Source organism: Moschus berezovskii, chromosome 20 (assembly GCF_049115385.1).
Source record: "Moschus berezovskii isolate FMDL1 chromosome 20, NW_MosBer_1.0, whole genome shotgun sequence".
In the NCBI taxonomy this organism is placed as follows: domain Eukaryota; kingdom Metazoa; phylum Chordata; class Mammalia; order Artiodactyla; family Moschidae; genus Moschus; species Moschus berezovskii.
Window position 1 is genome coordinate 47,584,139 of NC_142479.1, and position 21,200 is coordinate 47,605,338.

Below are 21,200 nucleotides of genomic sequence, written 5' to 3' on the forward strand. Positions count from 1 at the left end.
AGAATTATGCCTCAGTTTAAAAGTATTAACTCTTGGGTAAAAGAGGAATGCAAACAAAGTACAGAGTTTGTAAAAATAACAATAATGAAAATACTACATGTCTATCAGAATCTGTGGAATATACTTAAAGCTGTGAGCAAAGAAAAATTCATACTCCTAAATTATCAGTCAGTTGTTAAAGGAAAATGCAAATGTAACTTTTAAAGGTTTTGGGGGCTTTATCAGCAGTTGATACATTGGACAGCATCCAGTCTAGCAGTTAGAAAGGAGCTCTGAGAAACTGCACAAGGCCAAGAGATTTTGATAGACCAAAGTGAGCAAGAGGAACAAGGAACTAGACATTTACTGATTGGTCAAAATGGTGTTACTTGCCTTAATGGAGCAAAAGGAGGTCTTTGGAGTGGCCTCAAGTAATTTGTGCTGATTTGTGCCTAGGTTGACCTAGGCCTGTCTCTTCTGGAACAGCTGAGTATAGAAACAACCATTAAATTTCGGTTTTCTGACTTGGGGCTCAGCATGAGCAACTCCATCTTGGGCCTCCTCTGGTTACTTTGTTGTTGTTCTGTCTCACAGTGGTCTGCAACTCTTTGCAACCCCATGGACTGCAACATGCCAGGTCTCCCTGTCCCTCACCATCTCCTGGGGTTTGCCCAAGTTCTTGTTCATTGCATCAGTGATTCCATCCAGCCATCTCATCTTCTGACACCGGCTTCTCCTTCTGCCCTCACTCTTTCCCAGCATCAGGCACTTTTCCAGAGTCATCTGTTAGTATCAGATGACCAAAGTACTGGCGCTTTAGCATCAGTCCTTCCAGTGAGTATTCAGGGTTGATTTCCCTTAAGATTGACTGGTTTGATCTCCTTGCTGTCCAAGGGACTTTCTGGAGTCTTCTCCAGCACCACATTTCAAAGCATTCTGCCTTTATGGTCCAGCTCTCATAACCGTATGTGACCACTGGGAAGACCATAGCTTTGACTTTATGGATCTTTGTCGGCAGAATGATGTCTCTGCTTTTCAGCACGCTATCTAGGTTTGCCATAGCTTTTCTTCCAAGGAGCAAATGTCCTTTAATTTCATGGCTGCAGTCATCATCCGTAGCGATTTTGGAGCCCAAGGAGAGGAAATCTGTCACAACTTCCACCTTTTCCCCTTCTATTTTCCATGCAGTAATGGGGCCGGATGCCATTATCTTAGTTTTTTTTTTTATATTTAGTCTTAATCCAGCTCTTTCACTCTCCTTCACCCTCATCAAGAGGCTCTTAAGTTCCTCTTTACTTTCTGCCATTAGAGTGGTATCATGCGCACAGCTGAGGTTGTTGATGTTTCTCCCACCTATCTGGATTCCAGCTTGTAACTCATCCAGCCCAGCATTTCTCGTGATGTGCTCAGCATATAGGTTAAACAGGATGACAGCAGACAGCCCTGTTGTACTCCTTTCTCTGTCTTGAACCAGTTAGTTGTTCCATACAGGGTTCTAACTGTTGCTTCTTGACTCGCATACAGGTTTCTCAGGAGATAGGTAAGATCATCTGGTATTCCCGTCTCTCTAAGAGCTTTCCACAGTTTGTAATGATCCACACAGTCAGGCTTTAGCATAGTTGATGAAACAGAGATAGTTGTTTTTCTGAAATGCCCTTGCTTTCTCTATAATCCAGCGAAGGTTGGCAGTTTAATCTCCAGTTCCTCTTCCTTTTTTAAACCAAGCTTGGACATCTAGAAGTTCTTAGTTTGCATAATGCTGAAGCCTAGCATGCAGGATTTTACCGATGACCTTACTAGCATGGGAGATGAGTGCAATTGTCCAATGGTTAGCACATTCTTTGGTACCACCCTTCTTGGGAATTAGGATGAGAATTGACCTTTTCCAGTCCTTTGACCATTGCTGGGTCTTCCAGATTTGCTGACATAATGAATGCAAAACCTTGACGGCCTCATCCTTTAGGGATTTTGAATAGTCCTGCTAGAATTTCATCGTATCCACTAGCTTTATTAACAGCAGTGCTTCTTAAGGCCCACTTGACTTCACAATCCAGAATGTCTGGCTCTGGATGACTAACCATATCATTGTAGTAATTTGGTTCATTAAGATCTTTTTTATACAGTTTTTCCGTGTATTCTATCTTTTCTTGATCTCTTCAGTGTCTACTAGGTCTCTACCATTTTTATCCTTTATTGTGCCCATCTTTGGGTGGAATGGCCCCTTGATGTTTCCAGTTTTCCTGAAGAGATGTCTAGTCTTGCCTCTTTTGTTGTTTTCTTCTGTTATTAAGCGCTGTTCATTGAAGAAGGCCTTCTTGTTTCTCCCAGCTATTCTTTGGAACTCTGTATTTAATTGGATGTACCTCTCCCCTCTCCCTTGCTTTTTACTTCTCTTTGTTCTTCCACTATTTGTAAAGCCTCCTCAGATAACATCACTTTGCCTTCTTGGTTACTTTAGCATCATAAAAATAAAAGATTGAAAATAAATAATTCCCAACTCAGAAACGAAAAAGAACAGCAAAGTAAGCCAAAGCAAAACACAGAAAACGAAATGATAGGTAAATGTAGAAATTAATTTATTAAAAAGCAAAGAAAACTATACATAAAATTGATGGGTCAATCCTGGACCTTTGTATTGAAATTCACAAAAGAAGTAAACCATCAGCCAATTTAATCAAGGGGGAGAGGAGGATGCACAGACATACAGAATGCATAACAAAAGGATAATAATTTGGTACAAAAGACATTGAGAAAATCATAAACAACTATTTGGCATACACTATGCAGATAAATCTGTAAACCTAAATGAAATAGATTATTAGGAAAATACAGTTTCAGAAAATTGATCTCACCAGAGATTTAAAAAAAAAATACTTGAACACTTTCCATAGAAGAGGTGGAGAAATTTATCAAGTAACTATCCTACAAATAGCTTGCCTGGTGGCTGAACCAGTAAAGAATCAGACTGCAGTGCAAGAGACCTGGGTTCTATCCCTGGGTCCAGAAGATCCCCTGGAGAAGGGAATGGCAACCCACTCCAGTATTCTTGCCTGGAGAATCCTGGAGGAGCCCGGCAGGCTACAGTCCATGGGATCGCAGAATCAGACACGACTGAGCAACTAACACCTGTTCCACAAAACACCAGACCCAAATGATTTCACATAGGATTCTGTGAAACCTTTAGAGACCAATGCTACATGAATCATTTAAGACCATAAAAAATGAAGGGAAACGATCTAATTATTTTTATGAAGCAAGACTAATAACCAATTTTTGGACTTGATAAAAATAATGCAAATAAATGAAAATTAGACATTTGTGAATATCAATGCAAAATCCTAAATGTTGTGCAATCTCTAATTATATTCAAATATATTGTGATAAAGTAAGGTTTGTAGTAGGATTACAAGAATGATTCAGTATTTAGAACTCTACTGATGTATAATTTACCGTATTAATAGCTCTAAGGAGAACAGTCATATTTTCTTTTTAGATGCTGCGTAAGTCTGTGACAATAGGAAAGATCTATTCTTTATAGAAATTTTTAAGAAAACAGGAATGGATGGATTCTTCCTTAACGTGGTTTTCATAAATATACAGGCACCGTATATCTACATAGACACACCTTAATCCTAACTAGCATCTTAGTAGGGAAACACTAAGATCAGAAAGAAAGGGTGTCCCTTGTCTCCACTGTTTAACATTGTACTAGAAGTATGAACCAATTCAGTTAGGAAAAAGAAAACAATTATAAGCATAGTGGGAAAGAAAAGTTTCTTTGCAGATGACATGATAGTTTATCTGGAAAGCCCTAGAAAATTAATGACAAAACTTTCAAAATAACTTAGCAAGATTGCAGGATATAAAATGATACACCTTAGTGTACTCTTGATGAAGGTGAAAGAGTGAAAAAGCTGGCTTAAGACTCATCAACCAAGAAACTAATATCGCATCCAGTCACATCACTTCATGGCAAATAGCTGGGGGGAAAAATGGAAACAATGACAGACTTTATTTTCTTGGGCTCCAAAATCAATGTGAACGGTGATTGCACAAATTAAAAGATGCTTGCTCCTTGGAAGGAAAGCTATGACAAATGTAAACACTGTTTAAAAATAAGGCAGAGACATCACTTTGCCAACAGAGTTCCATATAGTCAGAGCTATGGTTTTTCAAGTAGTCATGTACGGATGTGAGAGTTGGACCCTAAAGGAAGCTAAGTGCTGAAGAAATTAGCAGTTTTGAACTGTGGTGTTGGAGAAGACTCTTGAGAGTCCCTTGGACAGCAAGGAAATCTAACCAGTCAATCCTAAAGGAAATCATCCCTGAATATTCATTGGAAGGACTGATACTGAAGCTCCAGTACTTTCGCCACCAGTTGTAAAGAGCCAGCTCACTGGAAAAGACTGTGATGCTGGGAAAGATTGAGGGCGTGAGGAGAAAGGAACGGCAGAGATTGAGATGGTTGGATGGCATCATTGACTCAATGGACATGAGTTTGAGCATACTCCAGGAGATAGTGAAGGACAGGAGAGCCTGGTGTGCTGCAGTTGATAGGGTCACAAGGAGTTGAACACGACTGAGCAACTAACAACAATGTGCTAAATAAACAATTCACCAGTATAACAAGGAAAAATTGCACTTACATTAACCACAAAATATACTTAAATTCCTAAGATGATGCAGACTATAAAAAACATTTCATATTCTTACTTAAGAGGTCTCAGTATTAATGAAGATGTCACTTCTTCCTAAGTTAGTAAATCTAATGAGACCCTAATAATACCCAACAATTTTTTGATACAGAGCTAAACTAGTTAGTACTGAAGTTCATTTGGAAAAATAAAACCTGCAAGAGTTTTGAAACATTAAAGGGAAAATACATGAAATAATATAAAGTTTAGATATGGAGGCAACTGCATATGGAAACCTGATACATAAAGTGGTGTTTCAAAGCACTGTGACAAAATAGACATTTTTAGTAAAAAGTGTTACTGTAACTAGATGGCTGGGGAAGGATAACCTTAGGTCTATTCTTCACCTCGTTTTTTTGTGTGCTCAGTTGTGTTGGACTCTGTGACCCCATGGGCAATAGCCCACAAGGCTCCTCTGCCCGTGGAATTTTCCAGGCAAGGATACTGGAGTGGGGTGGCATTTCCTACTCCAGGGGATCTTCTGATCCAGGAATCAAACCCACGCCTCTTGTACCTTCTGCATTGGCATGCAGATTCTTTACCACTAGCACCACCTAGAAACCCTTACCTAAGAATAAACTCTGAATCAGTGATACAAATATCAAAAACTACAAATAACATATATGGGTGAATTTGGAAATTTTTCTGTGACTCAAGATCAAGGTACATTGGAAAAAAATGTTGATCAATTTTACTACATTAAAAAATTGTGATTGCATAACAAAAAACTATAAGCAAAATCAAAATTTGCCATATATAACACATAAGGACAAATTTAGGGTAAATTCCTGAATACAAAGTTTTGAGTAAACGTTTGAAAGACTAAAAACACTGAAGAAAAAAGGGTAAAAGATAAGAACAGACAAGTCCACGTGCATGTACAAGAATAATGAAAAATGGCTTACTGTAGAACTGTACTGGTTTTTAATACCAGTCCCCACCAAAAAGGATGAGAGCTCCTTGGAGAAATGGTTGATGTCAGAGTTGGAGCAGCGTAGGTTTAAAATAATACTAGATTATCTTGATATCCCAGAAGGTAAGGCATTGTCCCAGATGGATGTGGGCGTGTCAGAATGACGTGGACTTAGTTCAAGGTGGTCCTAGTAGCCAAATCTGGGGTGATTTGAATCCCCAAATAATTAAGAACAGTAATGAATTATAAACTACTGGGGGAAAAAAAGGAGTTAGTGAGCTCATACTGATAATGAGTAGTAGGTAGATGTATAAAGGGGATGATGAGAGCATTTCCTACTGACTGGAAAGAGAGTACTAGGATTAGAAACTCATTTTGTGACATCATAATGTTTGGTTCTGCAGGAGCTTTTGGATGCCTAATTTAGGGAAGAGAAGGGTGGAATTTCGATGAGAAAAAGTATTTGTTTTAAATGTGTCCCCAAGATTGCTTATTAATTTCAGGGAGAAGTATGTAAGGTAAGTATACTGGAAAACCTAGACAGCACCAAGAGGGGAGGAGGCCTGTATTCTCCAAAAACAATCTTCTAGATTAAAGAAAACCAAGGATACAAATACAACATGTGATCCTGGACTGGAGGGAAGAAATTTTATAAAGGATATTATTGGGTCCATTGAACTACACATGGTAAGTTAGGGCAAAGTGTTTTATGTTAAATTTCCTGAAACTGAATAATTGTGCGGTAGTTATGAGAGAATGTTTATATTCTCAGGAAATGCACATTGAAACAGTTTGGAATAAAAAGACATGTATGGGACTTCTGGTGGTCCAGTGGTTAAGGTTCTGTAGTGGAAATTTTAGGGGGCGTGAGTTTGATCTCTGGCCGGGGAACTCTGATCCTTCATGCTGATGGAGTGCAATAAAAAAAATTACGCAACTCACTTTCAAATGGTTCAGAAGAATATATATTTCAACAGAAGAATTAAACAAATGGAGCAATTTTTTATCGATTAGTGAATCTGAGTAGAATACACAGGATTTCATTGTACTATTTTTCCAACTTTTCTGAAAATTCAGAGTTATTTCCAAGTAAAAAGTTAAAACAGCAGAGGAGACTGCACTGACATACCGTTTTCAGCCAGCATATGAATCACCATATTGGCAAAAAAAAAAAAAACACTCTTCTTCACTATTGCCGGAGTAAATTCAAAATGGTGAAATGTCCATGTAGGAGAATTTGGCAGTAGCTAACAAAATTATTACATTCACCATTCTACCATTCTAACCAGCAGTCACACTTCTGGGAATATATCCTGAAGGTTTACCGCAAATAATTCATACACATGTGTATGTTCATGGCAGCAGTATTTGTCATTTGTCATATGACAAAAATTTGTCATATTTTTCAGTGTAAAACACTGAAAACTATTAAATGTCCAAGTGAGATTAGTTTGATAAACATATACACAATGTAGAACTGTTCAGCTTAAAAAGAAATGAGGAAGGTGTCTATGCTTTGAAACATAGTGTTTTCCAGGGTAGTTTTCTAAATAAAAACAAAGGATAGAGGAATTTAGTATGTGGCCTTTTGTGTAAGAAAGAGGAAATAAGGAAACATAAATATACCTGTTTAACTTTTTAAAACATAGACACAATGAGAGATAAACCAGAAAGCAATAAAGTTGGTTACCTACCTTACGAGAGTCAGTGGTACGGTTAGGAAAGGAAATGATATTTCTCCAACTTACACCTCCTTGTATAGCTCTTGTGATTTTTTTGATAGTCCCTAAAACTTGTGATACTGGGAGGGATTGGGGGCAGGAGGAGAAGGGGACGATGGAGAATGAGATGGCTGGATGGCATCAACAACTTGATGGACATGAGTTTGAGTGAACTCCAGGAGTTGGTGATGGACAGGGAGGCCTGGCGTGCTGTGATTCATGGGGTCGCAGAGTCAGACACGACTGAGCGACTGAACTGAACTGAAAACTGAAACTAATTCACTAAGGATGTCAAGGGAGATGCAACCAAAAACCAACTTGTTTCAAGTTAGTAACATAACCACAACTGAAGGAGAGAGAAATAAGGAATCCAAGTAATTCTTGAACTTTGTATTCTGTTCCTTGGTTTGGAGAGAAGAGATTACAAAGAAATTCTGAATGTAAAAGTTCATTTTTATAGCAGTATAGATGTTATGCTTCTGAAACTTATCTAAATATAGAAAAGGATGGAGCATATAAATGTTAATTTTATTGGAGGCCAGGGTTTTCAGTGGAAGAAGAGAGCAACAAATCCGAATGTGGGAAGGTAAGGAAAAGCCCTGTAGGGATGGAAACTGTAAGTGTGAACTCATGATTTTCTAAAATACATGGTATATATATAAGACAAATGTCACATTTTTGTGTGCATATTTATTCCAACTCACATGCACTGAAGGGCTCCAGAATCAAACAGATACTCTAGTAGCAATGAACACATGGACCACCTAGGTCTTTATTTCTAACATTCCCAATAAACCAAGGCTCTTTGGAGAAATGGTTGATTCCAGATTTGAGACAGAAAGTGAGTATAAGATAAGCCTTGACTGTCTTGTGATACCAGAAAGTAAAGAAATGCTTGAAAATGATAGGCCATGTCAGAATGACACAGGAGTCTGCCTGAATGGGTTCCAGCTGGCCGAATCTGGCATGGTTTGAACCCCCAAGTAACAAAGAACAATACGGAATTATAAACCACTGAAACATAGGAATCCAGAAGTTAAAAGCCATAAGAGAGGAAAGAGGGCTCTTCTTTACAGAAGAATACCAGGTGATGGATATGGAAGGATTTCTGGGATTGGAAAATCATAGTAAAAGTTTGGGCAAAAATCATCATTGAATGCTAAATCTGGAGTGAGATTTTGATAAGCATATTATTCACATGGTCTTGAAGTGTCCTCTGTAGTAGTTGTTTAATTGCTCAGTCATGTGTCCAACTCTTTGCAACCCCATGAACTGTAGCCCACCAGGCTTCTCTGTCCATGAGATTTTCCAGGCCTGGTTTCTGGAGTGGGTTGCCATTTTCTCCTCCAAGGGATTTTCCCCACCCAGGGATTGAACCCATGTCTCTGTGTCTCCTGCATCAAAGGCAGAGCCACAGCAGAGTCTGCTGAGCCACAGGGGAAACCCCATCTTCCTATAGACTGCTTATTTAAATAAGAAAAATAGTAAGACGTTAGTGAAGAACCAGATGGCGACTCGACCAAGTCTTCAAACTTATCATCACCAGTAAGGGGCAGATGGACACCGTGTAATCTGGATTTGCTTCCCTGAGAAAAGTATCATCAGTTATGTAATATTTCAACTGGGAATATACAGCCTGAATCTAATGATGCTGCTGCTGCTAAGTCGCTTCAGTCGTGTCCAACTCTGTGCGACCCCATAGACGGCAACCCACCAGGCTCCCCCGTCCCTGGGATTCTCCAGGCAAGAGTACTGGAGTGGGTCGCCATTGCCTTCTCCAGAATCTAATGATGAGAAAACCTCAAATCCAAAAAGAAGGAATTTTTATCTTAGTAAAGGAGAGGAAATCTATGTGAAAGAATTCCAGATAATTTGTGTAGATAGTCCACCCTTATGGAGGGGTTGCTTAATTCCCAACTCCTTAAGCATGGACTTCCAATAGTCCTTCCAAAGAGTACAATATGGAGGAGGGGAGACGAGTAATTTTAGAGTATAGAAAACTGACATACTTCTCAGGCAGGTAATCAAGGTCAGTATCAACAGGGATAAACTTTGCTGAAGGATGTATCCTTGTTGTAACAAAGGACACTTGAAATCTGTGATCTTCTTCCCAAAAGTATAAACCCAGTCTAATCATAAGGACATTGTACAGGAGGCAGTGATCAAGACCATCTCCAAGAAAAAGAAATGCAAAAAGGCAAACTGGTTGCCTGAGGAGGCCTTATAAATAGCTGAGAAAAGAAGAGAAGCTAAAGGCAAAGGAGAAAAGGAAAGATGTATGCTTTGAATGCAGAGTTCCAAAGAATAGCAAGGAGAGGTAATGAAGGCTTCCTCAGTGGTCAGTGCAAAGAAATAGAGGAAAATAATAGAATGGGAAAGACTAGAGATCTCTTCTAGATAATTAGAGATACAAAGGGATCACTTCGTGCAAAGAAGGGCACAATAAAGGACAGGAATGGTATGGGCCTAGCGGAAACAGAAGATATTAAGAAGAGGAGGCAAGAATACACAGAAGAACTATACAAAAACAATCTTCACGTCCCAGAAACAATAATGGTGTGATCACTCACCTAGAGCCAGGCATCTTGGAATGTGAAATCAAGTGGGCCTTAGGAAGCATCACTACAAACAAAGCTAGTGGAGGTGATGGAATTCCAGTTGACCTATTTCAAATCCTAAAAGATGATGCTGTGAAAGTGCTGCACTCAATATGCCAGCAAGTTTGGAAAACTCAGCAGTAGCCACAGGATTGAAAAATGAAAAAGGTCAGTTTTTATTCCAATCCCAAAGAAAGGCAATGCCAAAGAATGTTCACACTACCGCACAATTGCAATCATCTCACACGCTAGCAAAATAATGCTCAAAATTCTCCAAGCCATGGTTCAACAGTACGTCAACTGTGAACTTCCAGATGTTCAAGCTGGATTTAGAAAAAGCAGAGGAATGAGAGATCAAATTGCCAAAGTGTGTTGGATCATGAAAAAAGCAGGAGAGTTCCAGAAGAACATCTGCTTCTGCTTTATTGAGTACACCAAAGCCTTTGACTGTGTGGATTGCAACAAACTGTGGAAAATTCTTAAAGAGATGGGAACATCAGACCACTTGACCTGTCTTCTGAGAAATCACATTTCAGGTCAAGAAGCAACAGGTAGAACTGGACATGGAACTACAGATTGGTTCCAAATCTGGAAAGGAGTACGTCAAGGCTGTTTATTGTCACCCTGCGAAAAGCACAAGCTTGAATCAAGATTGCCGGGAGAAATATCAATAACCTCAGATATGCAAATGACACCATCTTTATGGCAGAAAGTGAAGAAAAACGAAAGAGCCTCTTGATGAAAGTGAAAGAGAAAAGTGAAAAAGTTGGCTTAAAACTTAGTATTCAGAAGATTAAGATCGTGGCATCCGGTCCCATCACTTCATGGCAAGTAAATGGGGAAACAACAGAAACAGTGAGAGACTTTATTTTCTTCGACTTCAAAATCACTGCAGATTGTGACTACAGCCATGAAATTAAAAGACGCTTGATACTTGTAAGAAAAGCTATGACCAACCTAGACAGCATATTAAAAAGCAAAGACATTACTTTGCCAACAAAGTATGTCTAGTCAAGACTATGGTTTTTCCAGTAGTCATGTATGGATGTGAGAGTTGGACTATAAAGAAGGCTGAGTGCCAAAGAATTGATGCTTTTGAACTGTGGTATTGGAGAAGACTCTTGAGAGTCCCTTGTATGGCAGGGAGATCAAATGAGTCCATCCTAAGGAAATCAGTCCTGAATATTCATTGGAAGGACTGATGCTGAAGCTGAAACTCCAATACTTTGACCACCTAATATGAAGAACTGACTCATTTGAAAAGACCCTGATGCTGGGAAAGATTGAAGGCGGGAGGAGAAGGGGACAACAGAGGCTGAGATGGTTGGATGGCATCACCAACTTGTTGGACATGAGTTTGAGTAAGCTCTGGAAGTTGGTGATGGACAGGGAAGCCTGGCATGCTGTAGTCCATGGGTTCGCAGAGAGTCGGAAACGACTGAGCAACTGAACTGAATAAATATATTTCGATATGTCCACACAATAATTCCATATTGCTACTTTATGATAAAAATAAATGAATTACTGATACAACAGGGACAAATCTCATAATAATCAGGCTGAGTGAAAACCATACCCCCCCAAAAAAAAGCTGTATGATTTCATTTATATTTAAAACTTTGAAAAAACTAATGTACAGTGACAGAAAACAGATCAGTAAGCTACTTGGGGAGAAGGCAATGGCAAGCCACTACAGTTCTCTTGCCTGGGAAATCCCGTGGAAGGAGGAGCCTGGTGGGCTACAGTCCATGGGGCTGCGAAGAGTCAACACTACCGAGCGACTTCACTTTCAGTTTTCACTTTCACGCGCTTGAGGAAATGGCAGCCCACTCCAGTACTCTTGCCTGGAGAATCCCAGGGACAGAGGAGCCTGTTGGGCTGCTGTCTATGTGGTCTCACAGAGTCGGACACGACTGACATGACCTAGCAGCAGCAGCAGCAAACTACTTGGGGAACGGATGGGACCAAGGGAGGGAAAGAATTTACAAAGCAGCATCAAGAAACTTATGGTGATTATGGACAGGTTCTGTATCTTGACTGTGGTGATAGTTTAATGAGTGCTGTATTTGTCAAAACTTGCCAAGACAATAATAAAAGGGATGTCCTTGGATTGACAGCTGTACAGGAGGTCTAGAAAGCAGCCATACTATATTGGAGGAGGAAGGACGCAGGTGGCTCCAGGATAAAAATGAACCTTTGACAGTTGAAGGATTTAGAAAAAGGCAATAGATACTTTTAGTAGTGATTAAATGAAAAAAGAATGAGACAGTTGCTAACTCCAGGAAAAGTTATACCAAAATGGAACACAAAGAGTTTCCTGGTGGCCTAGTGGATAGGATTCCAGGCTTTCACTGCTGTGCCCCAGGTTCAATCCAATGACTGGGCTGAGGAACAGTAAATAGAATCTCATAAACACTGGGCATTTTCCCCTTGTGTTGCTTGGATGACATATTCTGTGTTTGCAGGGTCCATTAGAGAGTATATCTCTACAACAATAGTCCTTAAAGATGCTTTTGAAAGGGCTGCATAATGTATATTACTCTTAAATTATTGTAATGTTCACAGCGTGTTAAGGGTTCGAAGAGGGCTTTGAAGTAAGGAAAATTTCCTAAATATGTTTGATCATAATCCTTTTTAAAAAAAATGTTAACAGCCTTTAATTATTAAAACTAAAATGTTTGACTCTCTGAAATTTTAGGTTTATATTCTCTTGAGTCAGAATAAGATACTCTCTATTGACACTAAAGGGTCAGTGAATACGTTTGCTGCTAACCAAGCTGACTATAAAGTGGATGACAAGCTTATATGAAAACTCTGAGTGTAAAAGATAATCTCTGCATGGAGTTAGGGTGTATGAATTTATTAGAACTTAGAATTCTAGCCAGGTTTTACTAAATGTATATTCCAGGCATGGTGAAAAATATTTCATAGTGTCTTTATGTTGCCCTCAGGGAAAAAAAAAAAAAAAGTCAAACTTTTACTCTGCCCTTCAAGGGCTCTGGTAATCTGTAGCATCCTCTTCTAACCCCATCTTTAACTAGGTACCAGCTACCCTGACCTTTCAGTGCATCAAGTATATGCCAGCCCTAAAGCCTTTGTCTTGGCTTTTCCTTTGCCTAGAATATTCCAGCACCAGATATTCAGTTCAGTTTAGTTGCTCAGTCGTGTCTGACTCTCAGTTCCCCATGAACTGCAGCACGCGAGGCCTCCCTATCCATCACCAACTCCCAGAGTCCCCCCAAACTCATGTCCACTGAGTTGGTGATGCCATCCAAGCATCCCATCCTCTGTTGTCCCCTTCTCTGCCTGCCCTCAATCTTTCCAGCGTTAGGGTCTTTTCAAATGAGTCAGCACTTCGCATCAGGTGGCCAAAGTATTGGAGTTTCAGCTTCAACATTAGTCCTTCTAATGAACACCCAGGACTGATCTCCTTTAGGATGGACTGGTTGGATCTCCTTGCAGTCCAGGGGACTCTCAAGAGTCTTCTCCAACACCACAGTTCAAAAGCATCAATTCTTTGGTGCTCAGCTTTCATTACAGTTCAATTCTCACATCCATACAACTACTGGAAAAACCATAGCCTTGACTACACAGACCTTTGTTGGCAAGTAATCTCTCTGCTTTTTAATATGCTGTCTTGGTTGATGATAACTTTTCTTCCAAGGAGCAAGTATCTTTTTATTTCATGACTGCAGTCACCATCTGCAGTGATTTTGGAGCCCCCCAAAATAAAGGCTGTCACTGTTTCCCCATCTATTTGCCATGAAGAGATGGGACCAGATGCCATGATCTTCGTTTTCTGAATGTTGAGCTTTAAGCCAACTTTTTCACGCTGATCTTTCATTTTCATCAAGAGGCTGTTCAGTTCTTCACTTTCTGCCATTAAGGTGGTGTCATCTGCATGTCTGAGGTTATTGATATTTCTCCCAATGATCTTGATTTCACCTTGTGCTTCCTCCAGCCCGGCGTTTCTCATGATGTACTCTGCATATAAGTTAAATAAGCAGGGTAACAATATACAACCTTGATGTTGGAACCAGTCTGTTGTTCCATGTCCAGTTCTAACTGTTGCTTCCTGACCTGCATACAGATTTCTCAAGAGGCAGGTCAGGTGGTCTGGTATTCCCATGTCTTGAAGAATTTTCCAAAGTTTGTTGTGATCCACACAGTCAAAGGCTTTGGGATAGTCAATAAAGCAGATGTTTTTCTGGAACTCTCTTGCTTTTTCGATCATCCAGCAGATGTTGGCAATTTGATCTCTGGTTCCTCTGCCTTTTCTAAAACCAGCTTGAACATCTGGAAGTTCATAGTTCATGTATTGCTGAAGCCTAGCTTGGAGAATTTTGAGCATTACTTTGCTAGCGTGTGAGATGAATGTAATTGTGCGGTAATTTGAGCATTCTTTGGCATTGCCTTTCTTTGGGATTGGAATAAAAAACCTTTTCCAGTTCCATGGCCACTGCTGAGTTTTCCAAATTCACTGGCATATTGAGTGCAGCACCTTCACAGCAGCATCTTTCAGGATTTGAAATAGCTCAACTGGAATTCCATCACCTCCACTAGCTTTGTTTGTAGTGATGCTTCCTAAGGCCCAATTGACTTCACATTCCAGGATGTCTGGCTCTAGGTGAGTGATCACACCATCTTGATTATGTGGGTTGCGGAGATCTTTTTTGTATAGTTCTGTTATTCTTGCCCCCTCTTCTTAATATCTTCTGCTGCTGCTAGGTGCCTACCATTTCTGTCCTTTATTGAGCCCATCTTTGCATGAAATGTTCCCTTGATATCTCTAATTTTCTATTACTTTCCTCTATTTCTTTGCACTAATCACTGAGGAAGGCTTTCTTATCTCTCCTTGCTGTTTCTTACAACTTTGTATTCAAATGGGTGTATCTTTCCTTTTCGCCTTTGCTTTTCACTTTTCTTTTCACAGCTGTTTGTAACGCCTCCTCAGACAGCCATTTTGCTTTTTTGCATTTCTTTTTCTTGAGGATGGTCTTGATCCCTGTCTCATGTACAATGTCATGAACCTCCGTCCATAGTTCATCAAGCACTGTCTATCAGATCTAGTCCCTTAAATCTATTTCTCACTTCCACTGTGTAATCATAAGAGATTTAATTTAGGTCATACCTGAATGGTCTAGTCGTTTTTCCCACTTTCTTCGATTTAAGTCTGAATTTTGCAATAAGGAGTTCATGATCTGAGCCACAGTCTTGTTTTTGCTGATTGTATAGAGCTTCTCCATCTTTGGCTGCAAATAATATAATCAATCTCATTTTGGTGTTGGCTGTCTGGTGATGTCCATGTGTAGAGTCTTGTGTTGTTGGAAGAGGGTGTTTGCTATGACCAGTGGGTTCTCTTGGCAAAACTCCGTTAGCCTTTGCCCCGCTTCATTCTATAGTCCAGGGCCAAATTTGCCTGTTACTCCAGGTGTTTCTTGACTTCCTAGTTTTGAATTCCAGTCCCCTATAATGAAAAGGACATCTTTCTTGGGTATTAGTTTTAAAGGTCTTGTAGGTCTTCATAGAACGATACAACTTCAGCTTCTTCAGTGTTACTGGTCGGGGCATAGACTTGGATTACCGTGATATTGAATGGTTTGCCTTGGAAACGAACAGAGATCATTCTGTCATTTTTGAGACTGCATCCAAGTACTGCATTTTGAATTGTCTTGTTGACAGTGATGGTGACTCCATTTCTTCTAAGGGATTTCTGCCCACAGTAGTACATGGCAGTGGTCATCTGAGTTAAATATTCAAGCCAGATATTCAAGTGGCTGCCTTTTTTGTGCTCAGGATCCTTCCTCAATCTCAGTTGACTACCCTTGCCTTGTCCTTTTCACGTGCCTTGTATTATCACATGGCCTTGCTTGAATTTTTCCCACCTGTGAACTAGTCTGCTGTAAACTTTATGAGAACCATTAATCTCTCTTTAACCTCTCTGAGAAACAAATGCTTGCTGAATGAACAAGAGAAAGAAACTTATCACTTGGCCAGGTTCATAGTTCGTAAATGGCAAAGCTGAATCTCAAACCTGGGTCTGTCATAATTCTGTGTTATTAGCACCACACTTTATATAAACAAGGATTATCCTGTTCCCTACCAGCTTACCAGTATTATCAATATTGTTAGACTTTTCCTTTTGAATTGCCTTCGGAGTCTTATTTTTTTGAAATCTTCTGGTGGTAGCAGATTTTGATTCTTTGAAGATACATGTGATTTATAGAAATAACTAGCAGTTTTCCAGAACTGAAGCTGCTGAATAATCAGGCTAGGGAAAACAGTAGTGGGAGACTGGGAGAATAATTCTAAAGTGACTACCAACAGTCAGCTATTCTTTTTTTAATTGGGTCTAAAAGAACTGAACTGAACTGAAAGGAGAGTTCTAAAAGAATAGTTTTTTTTTTTAATGTGGCAATATTTGTAGAGCCTCCCAAGGGGGACGACTTCTTAAGATTGTATTTGAGTGTATAATATTTCCATTTTATGGATTGAAAAGCTACTTCTTTTGCTTTCATAGTTATACATAATACAAATGGAAAATCAGTTCTCCTCCTCAGTGAAACTGTTTAATTCAAGTGTATCTGAAAATGATAGTTTATTTAGTAAAACTAAGAGATGCATTTCCATGGTTTTATCTTGTCAAACTTTGGAAATAGATTTCAGCTTTGTTACCGGTCATGTTAAGACTTTAAACTAGCCCTGAAAGAAATGCCAAGAAACGTATAACTGAGCAAAAGAAAAGGATAGGTACCAAACTCTAAAGATTTTTTGGTTGACAATTTTCACTCTGCTGTAACTCAGTGTATGTTTATTGATGGTTTGGGGTTTGTTTTTTCATTTCAAGTATTCCATTTTTTTTTTTTTCTTCGTTATTTCCTGCTTTCTGTTAACTTTTTTATCACTGAACTTGAAGTTTTGGAATTGATTTCAGGCGAGCTGGAGTGGTGGTAGGTATTAGTTTTGGGATTTTTTGGTGGCTTGAGTGAAAGGTATGACCAACCTTGATAGTATATTAAAAAGCAGAGACATTACTTTGCCAACCAAGGTCCATCTAGTCAAGGCAATGGTTTTTCCCGTGGTCATGTATGAATGTGAGAGTTGGACTGTGAAGAAGGCTGACCGCCGAAGAATCGATGCTTTTGAACTGTGGTGTTGGAGAAGACTCTTGAGAGTCCCTTATACTGCAAGGAGATCCAACCAGTCCATTCTGGAGGAGATCAATCCTGGGTGTTCATTGGAAGGACTGATGCTAAAGCTGAAACTGCAATACTTTGGCCACCTCATGCGACGAGTTGACTCACTGGAAAAGACTCTGATGCTGGGAAAGGTTGGGGGCGGGAGGAGAAGGGGACGACGGAGAATGAGATGGCTGGATGGCATCACCGACTCTGTGGACATGAGTTTGAGTGAACTCCGGGAGTTGGTGATGGACAGGGAGGCCTGGCGTGCTGTGATTCATGGGGTTGCGGAGAGTCAGACACGACTGAGCGACTGAACTGAACTGAACTGAGTGAGGGAATATTTGGAGGAACATATGAGTAGCAGTTGCTGAACGTGATACATAGTATCTTTGTGCTTGTTTTTTTAAAAGGGCATAGTGTTTAGCTGGAGATAATTGGGTATGTCTAACCATTTATGTTAAAAAAAAAAATGAAAAAGAGTCTGATGCTAGGAGGGATTGGGGGTAGGAGGAGACGGGGACGGCAGAGAATGAGATGGCTGGATGTCATCACCGACTCGATGGACATGAGTTTGAGTGAACTCCGAGAGTTGGTGATGGACAGGGAGGCCTGGTGTGCTGTGGTTCGGACACGACTGAGCGACTGAACTGAACTGAACCATTTATGTTAACGAAAAAAATGAAATAGTGTTACATGTAGAAATGCTATCTTCTATAGTTTTTTAAATAGCTAATATCTAAAAATTGTCTCCCCAAAATTTAAAATTTCCAGTCTCTCCAGAACTCTTAGTGATCTATGTATTTCTCGGATGCTCTAAATTATAATAAAAATTTAAAATTTCAGAGATAAAAGGCAAATTAAGAAACCATCTATTTGTTACGGGTATTTCACTACAGTTTAAAAAAATCATCTGATCACATTTTTATAGAGAAGTAATGTATCTAGTTTATGGCAAAACTTAAGTTACATTTTCAGACTCCCATTCAGTGTGTGTTCCGTCATTGTTATTCCTTTTAGTTAACATGGTAGTTAATAGGTTTATGCCTCATGGAAATGAAGGGCTCCATTTTGACATAGACATTTAGATTTTCATTTTGCAAACCTCATTTATCACAATTTGAACTACAGTCTTTTGGGTGGTATACATGAGTGCTATATCATAGTTATTGTTTTCTTCTGCTTTGAAGACTGAACATTCTTCACGATCCGAAAGGAAAAGAAGAGACTCATTCGGGATGTTTGACGGTTATGATAGCTGCAGTGAGGACACAAGTAGCAGTTCCAGCTCTGAAGAGAGTGAAGAGGAAGTTGCTCCTTTACCTTCTAATCTCCCAATTATCAAAAACAATGGCCAAGTGTACACATACCCAGATGGTAAATCTGGCATGGGTGAGTATACAGCGTATACTTCAGCTCAGGTGAACTGCCTTCACCTTTTACATACCTTTATATTTGAGGGTATGTTTTGATTCCATTTCTCCTGTCATTTCCCTTAAATTTTTAAAGAACAATTAAGAAACAGAATCTGAAACTTACAGTTCTAGATAATATCACTGGATTTGTGTTAGATCTCTTTATTAACAAGTAGAACAAAATGAAAACAAAAAGCTGTTGAGAAACTTAATGTAATTCGAAGTGTGTAAGATAATAGACTTCCAGAATTGAGTGAGACTTTCAAGGTAAGTCTCCCTTCTCTGTAACAATTCCTTTTGTTTTCTGTTTTAACACTTCAGTGATAATGTATCTCTAATTACCAGAATATTCTTTATATTGAACCAAAATTATTCTTACTCTGACTTTTGTCCTTTTTCCCTTCACACAAAAACATTTATTTTTAGTGTTTCTCTTGGGCATACTAAGTAAACCTAGTTGCTTCAAACATTTCTCATAGCATCACAGTGTTTTAATTCATCAGTATCCTGCTTACTTTCTTCTGGAGATAAATCAGATTGTGTGGTGGTAGGGTGGCAACTTGTCCTGATTTGCCTGAGACCCTCCTGGTTTTATGGGGCATCTCTGGTGGCTCAGAGGTTAAAACATCTGCCTGCAATGCAGGAGACCTGGGTTCGATCCTTGGGTCGAAAAGATCCCCTGAAGAAGGAAATGGCAACACACTCTAGTATTCTTGCCTGGAGAACCCCATGGACGGAGGAGCTGGTGGGCTACAGTCCACAGGGTGGCAAAGAGTTGGACACGACTGAGCAACTTCACTTCACTTCTCCTGGTTTTAGGATTATCCTGGAACAGACCTCAGGCAAATAGTTGGTCACCCTGTGTGATTAGAGCAGAGGTTGTTCAACTATTATCTCTTTTCTTCAGGACACTGTTTCCATTTAGGCATATGCTTAATTCCGTCCTCTAATGTTGAATGTAGTGTCTTCTGATTGTCATTTGCGGATTTGACAATTATGCCTTATAGATCATATTCTAATATTTTGATTAAAAGTTAAGCATCGAAGGGCCTGGTACACATTCATTCATATCATATCAAAGAACTTAACTTCATTTATCAGGACCCAGTAGGTGTGGTCATCCAGCCAGTTAATAGCTACCTAGATCTTTTCTACTTTAGCTTGAATGTCTCAATTCTTAATTGACAGGGCTACATGAGAGATTTTATCAAATGTGTTAACTCCTATTAATATACATCTTGCCATGGTTTAGTTATAACATACCAATGTGGGAATATATCACAAGAGGGAGCTTTATATGTGCCAGATTCTGTTTTAAAGATACAGATGAATAATATAGAATAAAGTCACTGGTGGAGCTTACATCCTAGTCATGGGAGTTGTAGTTTGGCATGTTCATTTCTTGGCAAAGATGTACTCTCCCCTTGGAATTGCATTTTTGTTTAACCTACGTGATCCGCAAACCTTTTAATCTGTTCTAGAATTTTTACAACAGAAAATCATTCAGGCGAGATGAATGATTTTTCCCCCTTAGACCCCCTTTATCTCTCATCCTCTGGTATCTTACATTTTTCCATGATTTCTCATAATTTATAAGTACTGGTTAAACTATAAGTCCCTCCAGTTGTAACTGTTTAGTTGGAGATTTAAACCCATTGAAGTAGTTGTTTGCTATGTTATCTTTTCTCCCCCAACTTTATTGAGGAATAATTGACAAATACAGTTGTATATGTTTAAATGTATAAATGTTCATAAATGTGATTTGATATACATGTACCTAGTGGAATGATTACCAAGATCAAGATAATTAACACATCCATCACCTCATAAAGTTAACTTTTTATTTATTCAACTGTGCTGGGTATTAGTTGTGATATGCGAACTTTTAATTTCCTGACCAGGGATCAAACCCAGGCTCCCTACATTGCGAACATGGAGTCTTAACCACTGGACCACCAAGTCCCCAAAAGTTAATTCTGTGTGTCTGTGTGTCATGTGAGCACAAGATGTACTCAGCAAGTTTCAAGTGTATAATAAGTAATAGTATTAACTATAGTGACCATGCTATATATTAGATGGTCACAACTTTTTATAACTGAAAATTTGTACCCTTTGGCCTTCATCTTGCCATTTCTCCCTCTTCTCAACCCTTGGCAACCACCATTCTATGAAATAGCCTTTTTTTTTAATTCCATGTAAGTAGTACTATACAATATTTGTCTTTCTCATTTTGGCTTATTTCACTTAGCATAATCCCCTCCAGTTTTGTCCTTGTTGTCAGAAATGACAAGATTTCTTCTTTATATGGCTGAATAATACTCTATTATAATGAATAATATCTACTTTACATATACATATGCATTTACATATACGTATATATATAACTTGTTTTTTTATCCTCTCATTCATCAGAAGGCATCTAATATGTTTCTCTAACTTGGTTATTGTTAACAATGCTACAGTGAATGTGGGAGGGCAGATACCTTTCTGATATACTGAGTTGCAGTCAACTAATTTTTGATAAGGGCACCAAGAACACTTGATAGGGAAAGGATAGTTTTTTTAGTAAATGGTGTTGGGAAATTAGATATCCACATGCAAAAGAAGAGCTGGACCTATCTTAACACCACTCAGAAAAATTAACGTGAAATGGAGTAAAAACTTAAATGTAAGACCTGAAACAATAAAACCCCTAGAAGA

The 21,200-nt window shown here is 39.1% G+C and overlaps 1 protein-coding gene across 14 annotated transcripts in view; it reads left to right on the top strand.

Annotated features, from left to right (window-relative positions):
* Positions 1-21,200, top strand: part of MBTD1 (mbt domain containing 1) — a 72,405-nt gene that overhangs the window by 9,833 nt on the left and 41,372 nt on the right. For all 14 annotated transcript variants that reach the window (XM_055407531.2, XM_055407526.2, XM_055407527.2 and 11 more), the window contains one exon: positions 18,276-18,477. In XM_055407531.2, coding sequence (XP_055263506.1) covers positions 18,324-18,477 — 154 coding nt within the window. In that variant the 5' untranslated portion in view covers positions 18,276-18,323. The remainder of the gene's footprint in view (positions 1-18,275; positions 18,478-21,200) is intronic.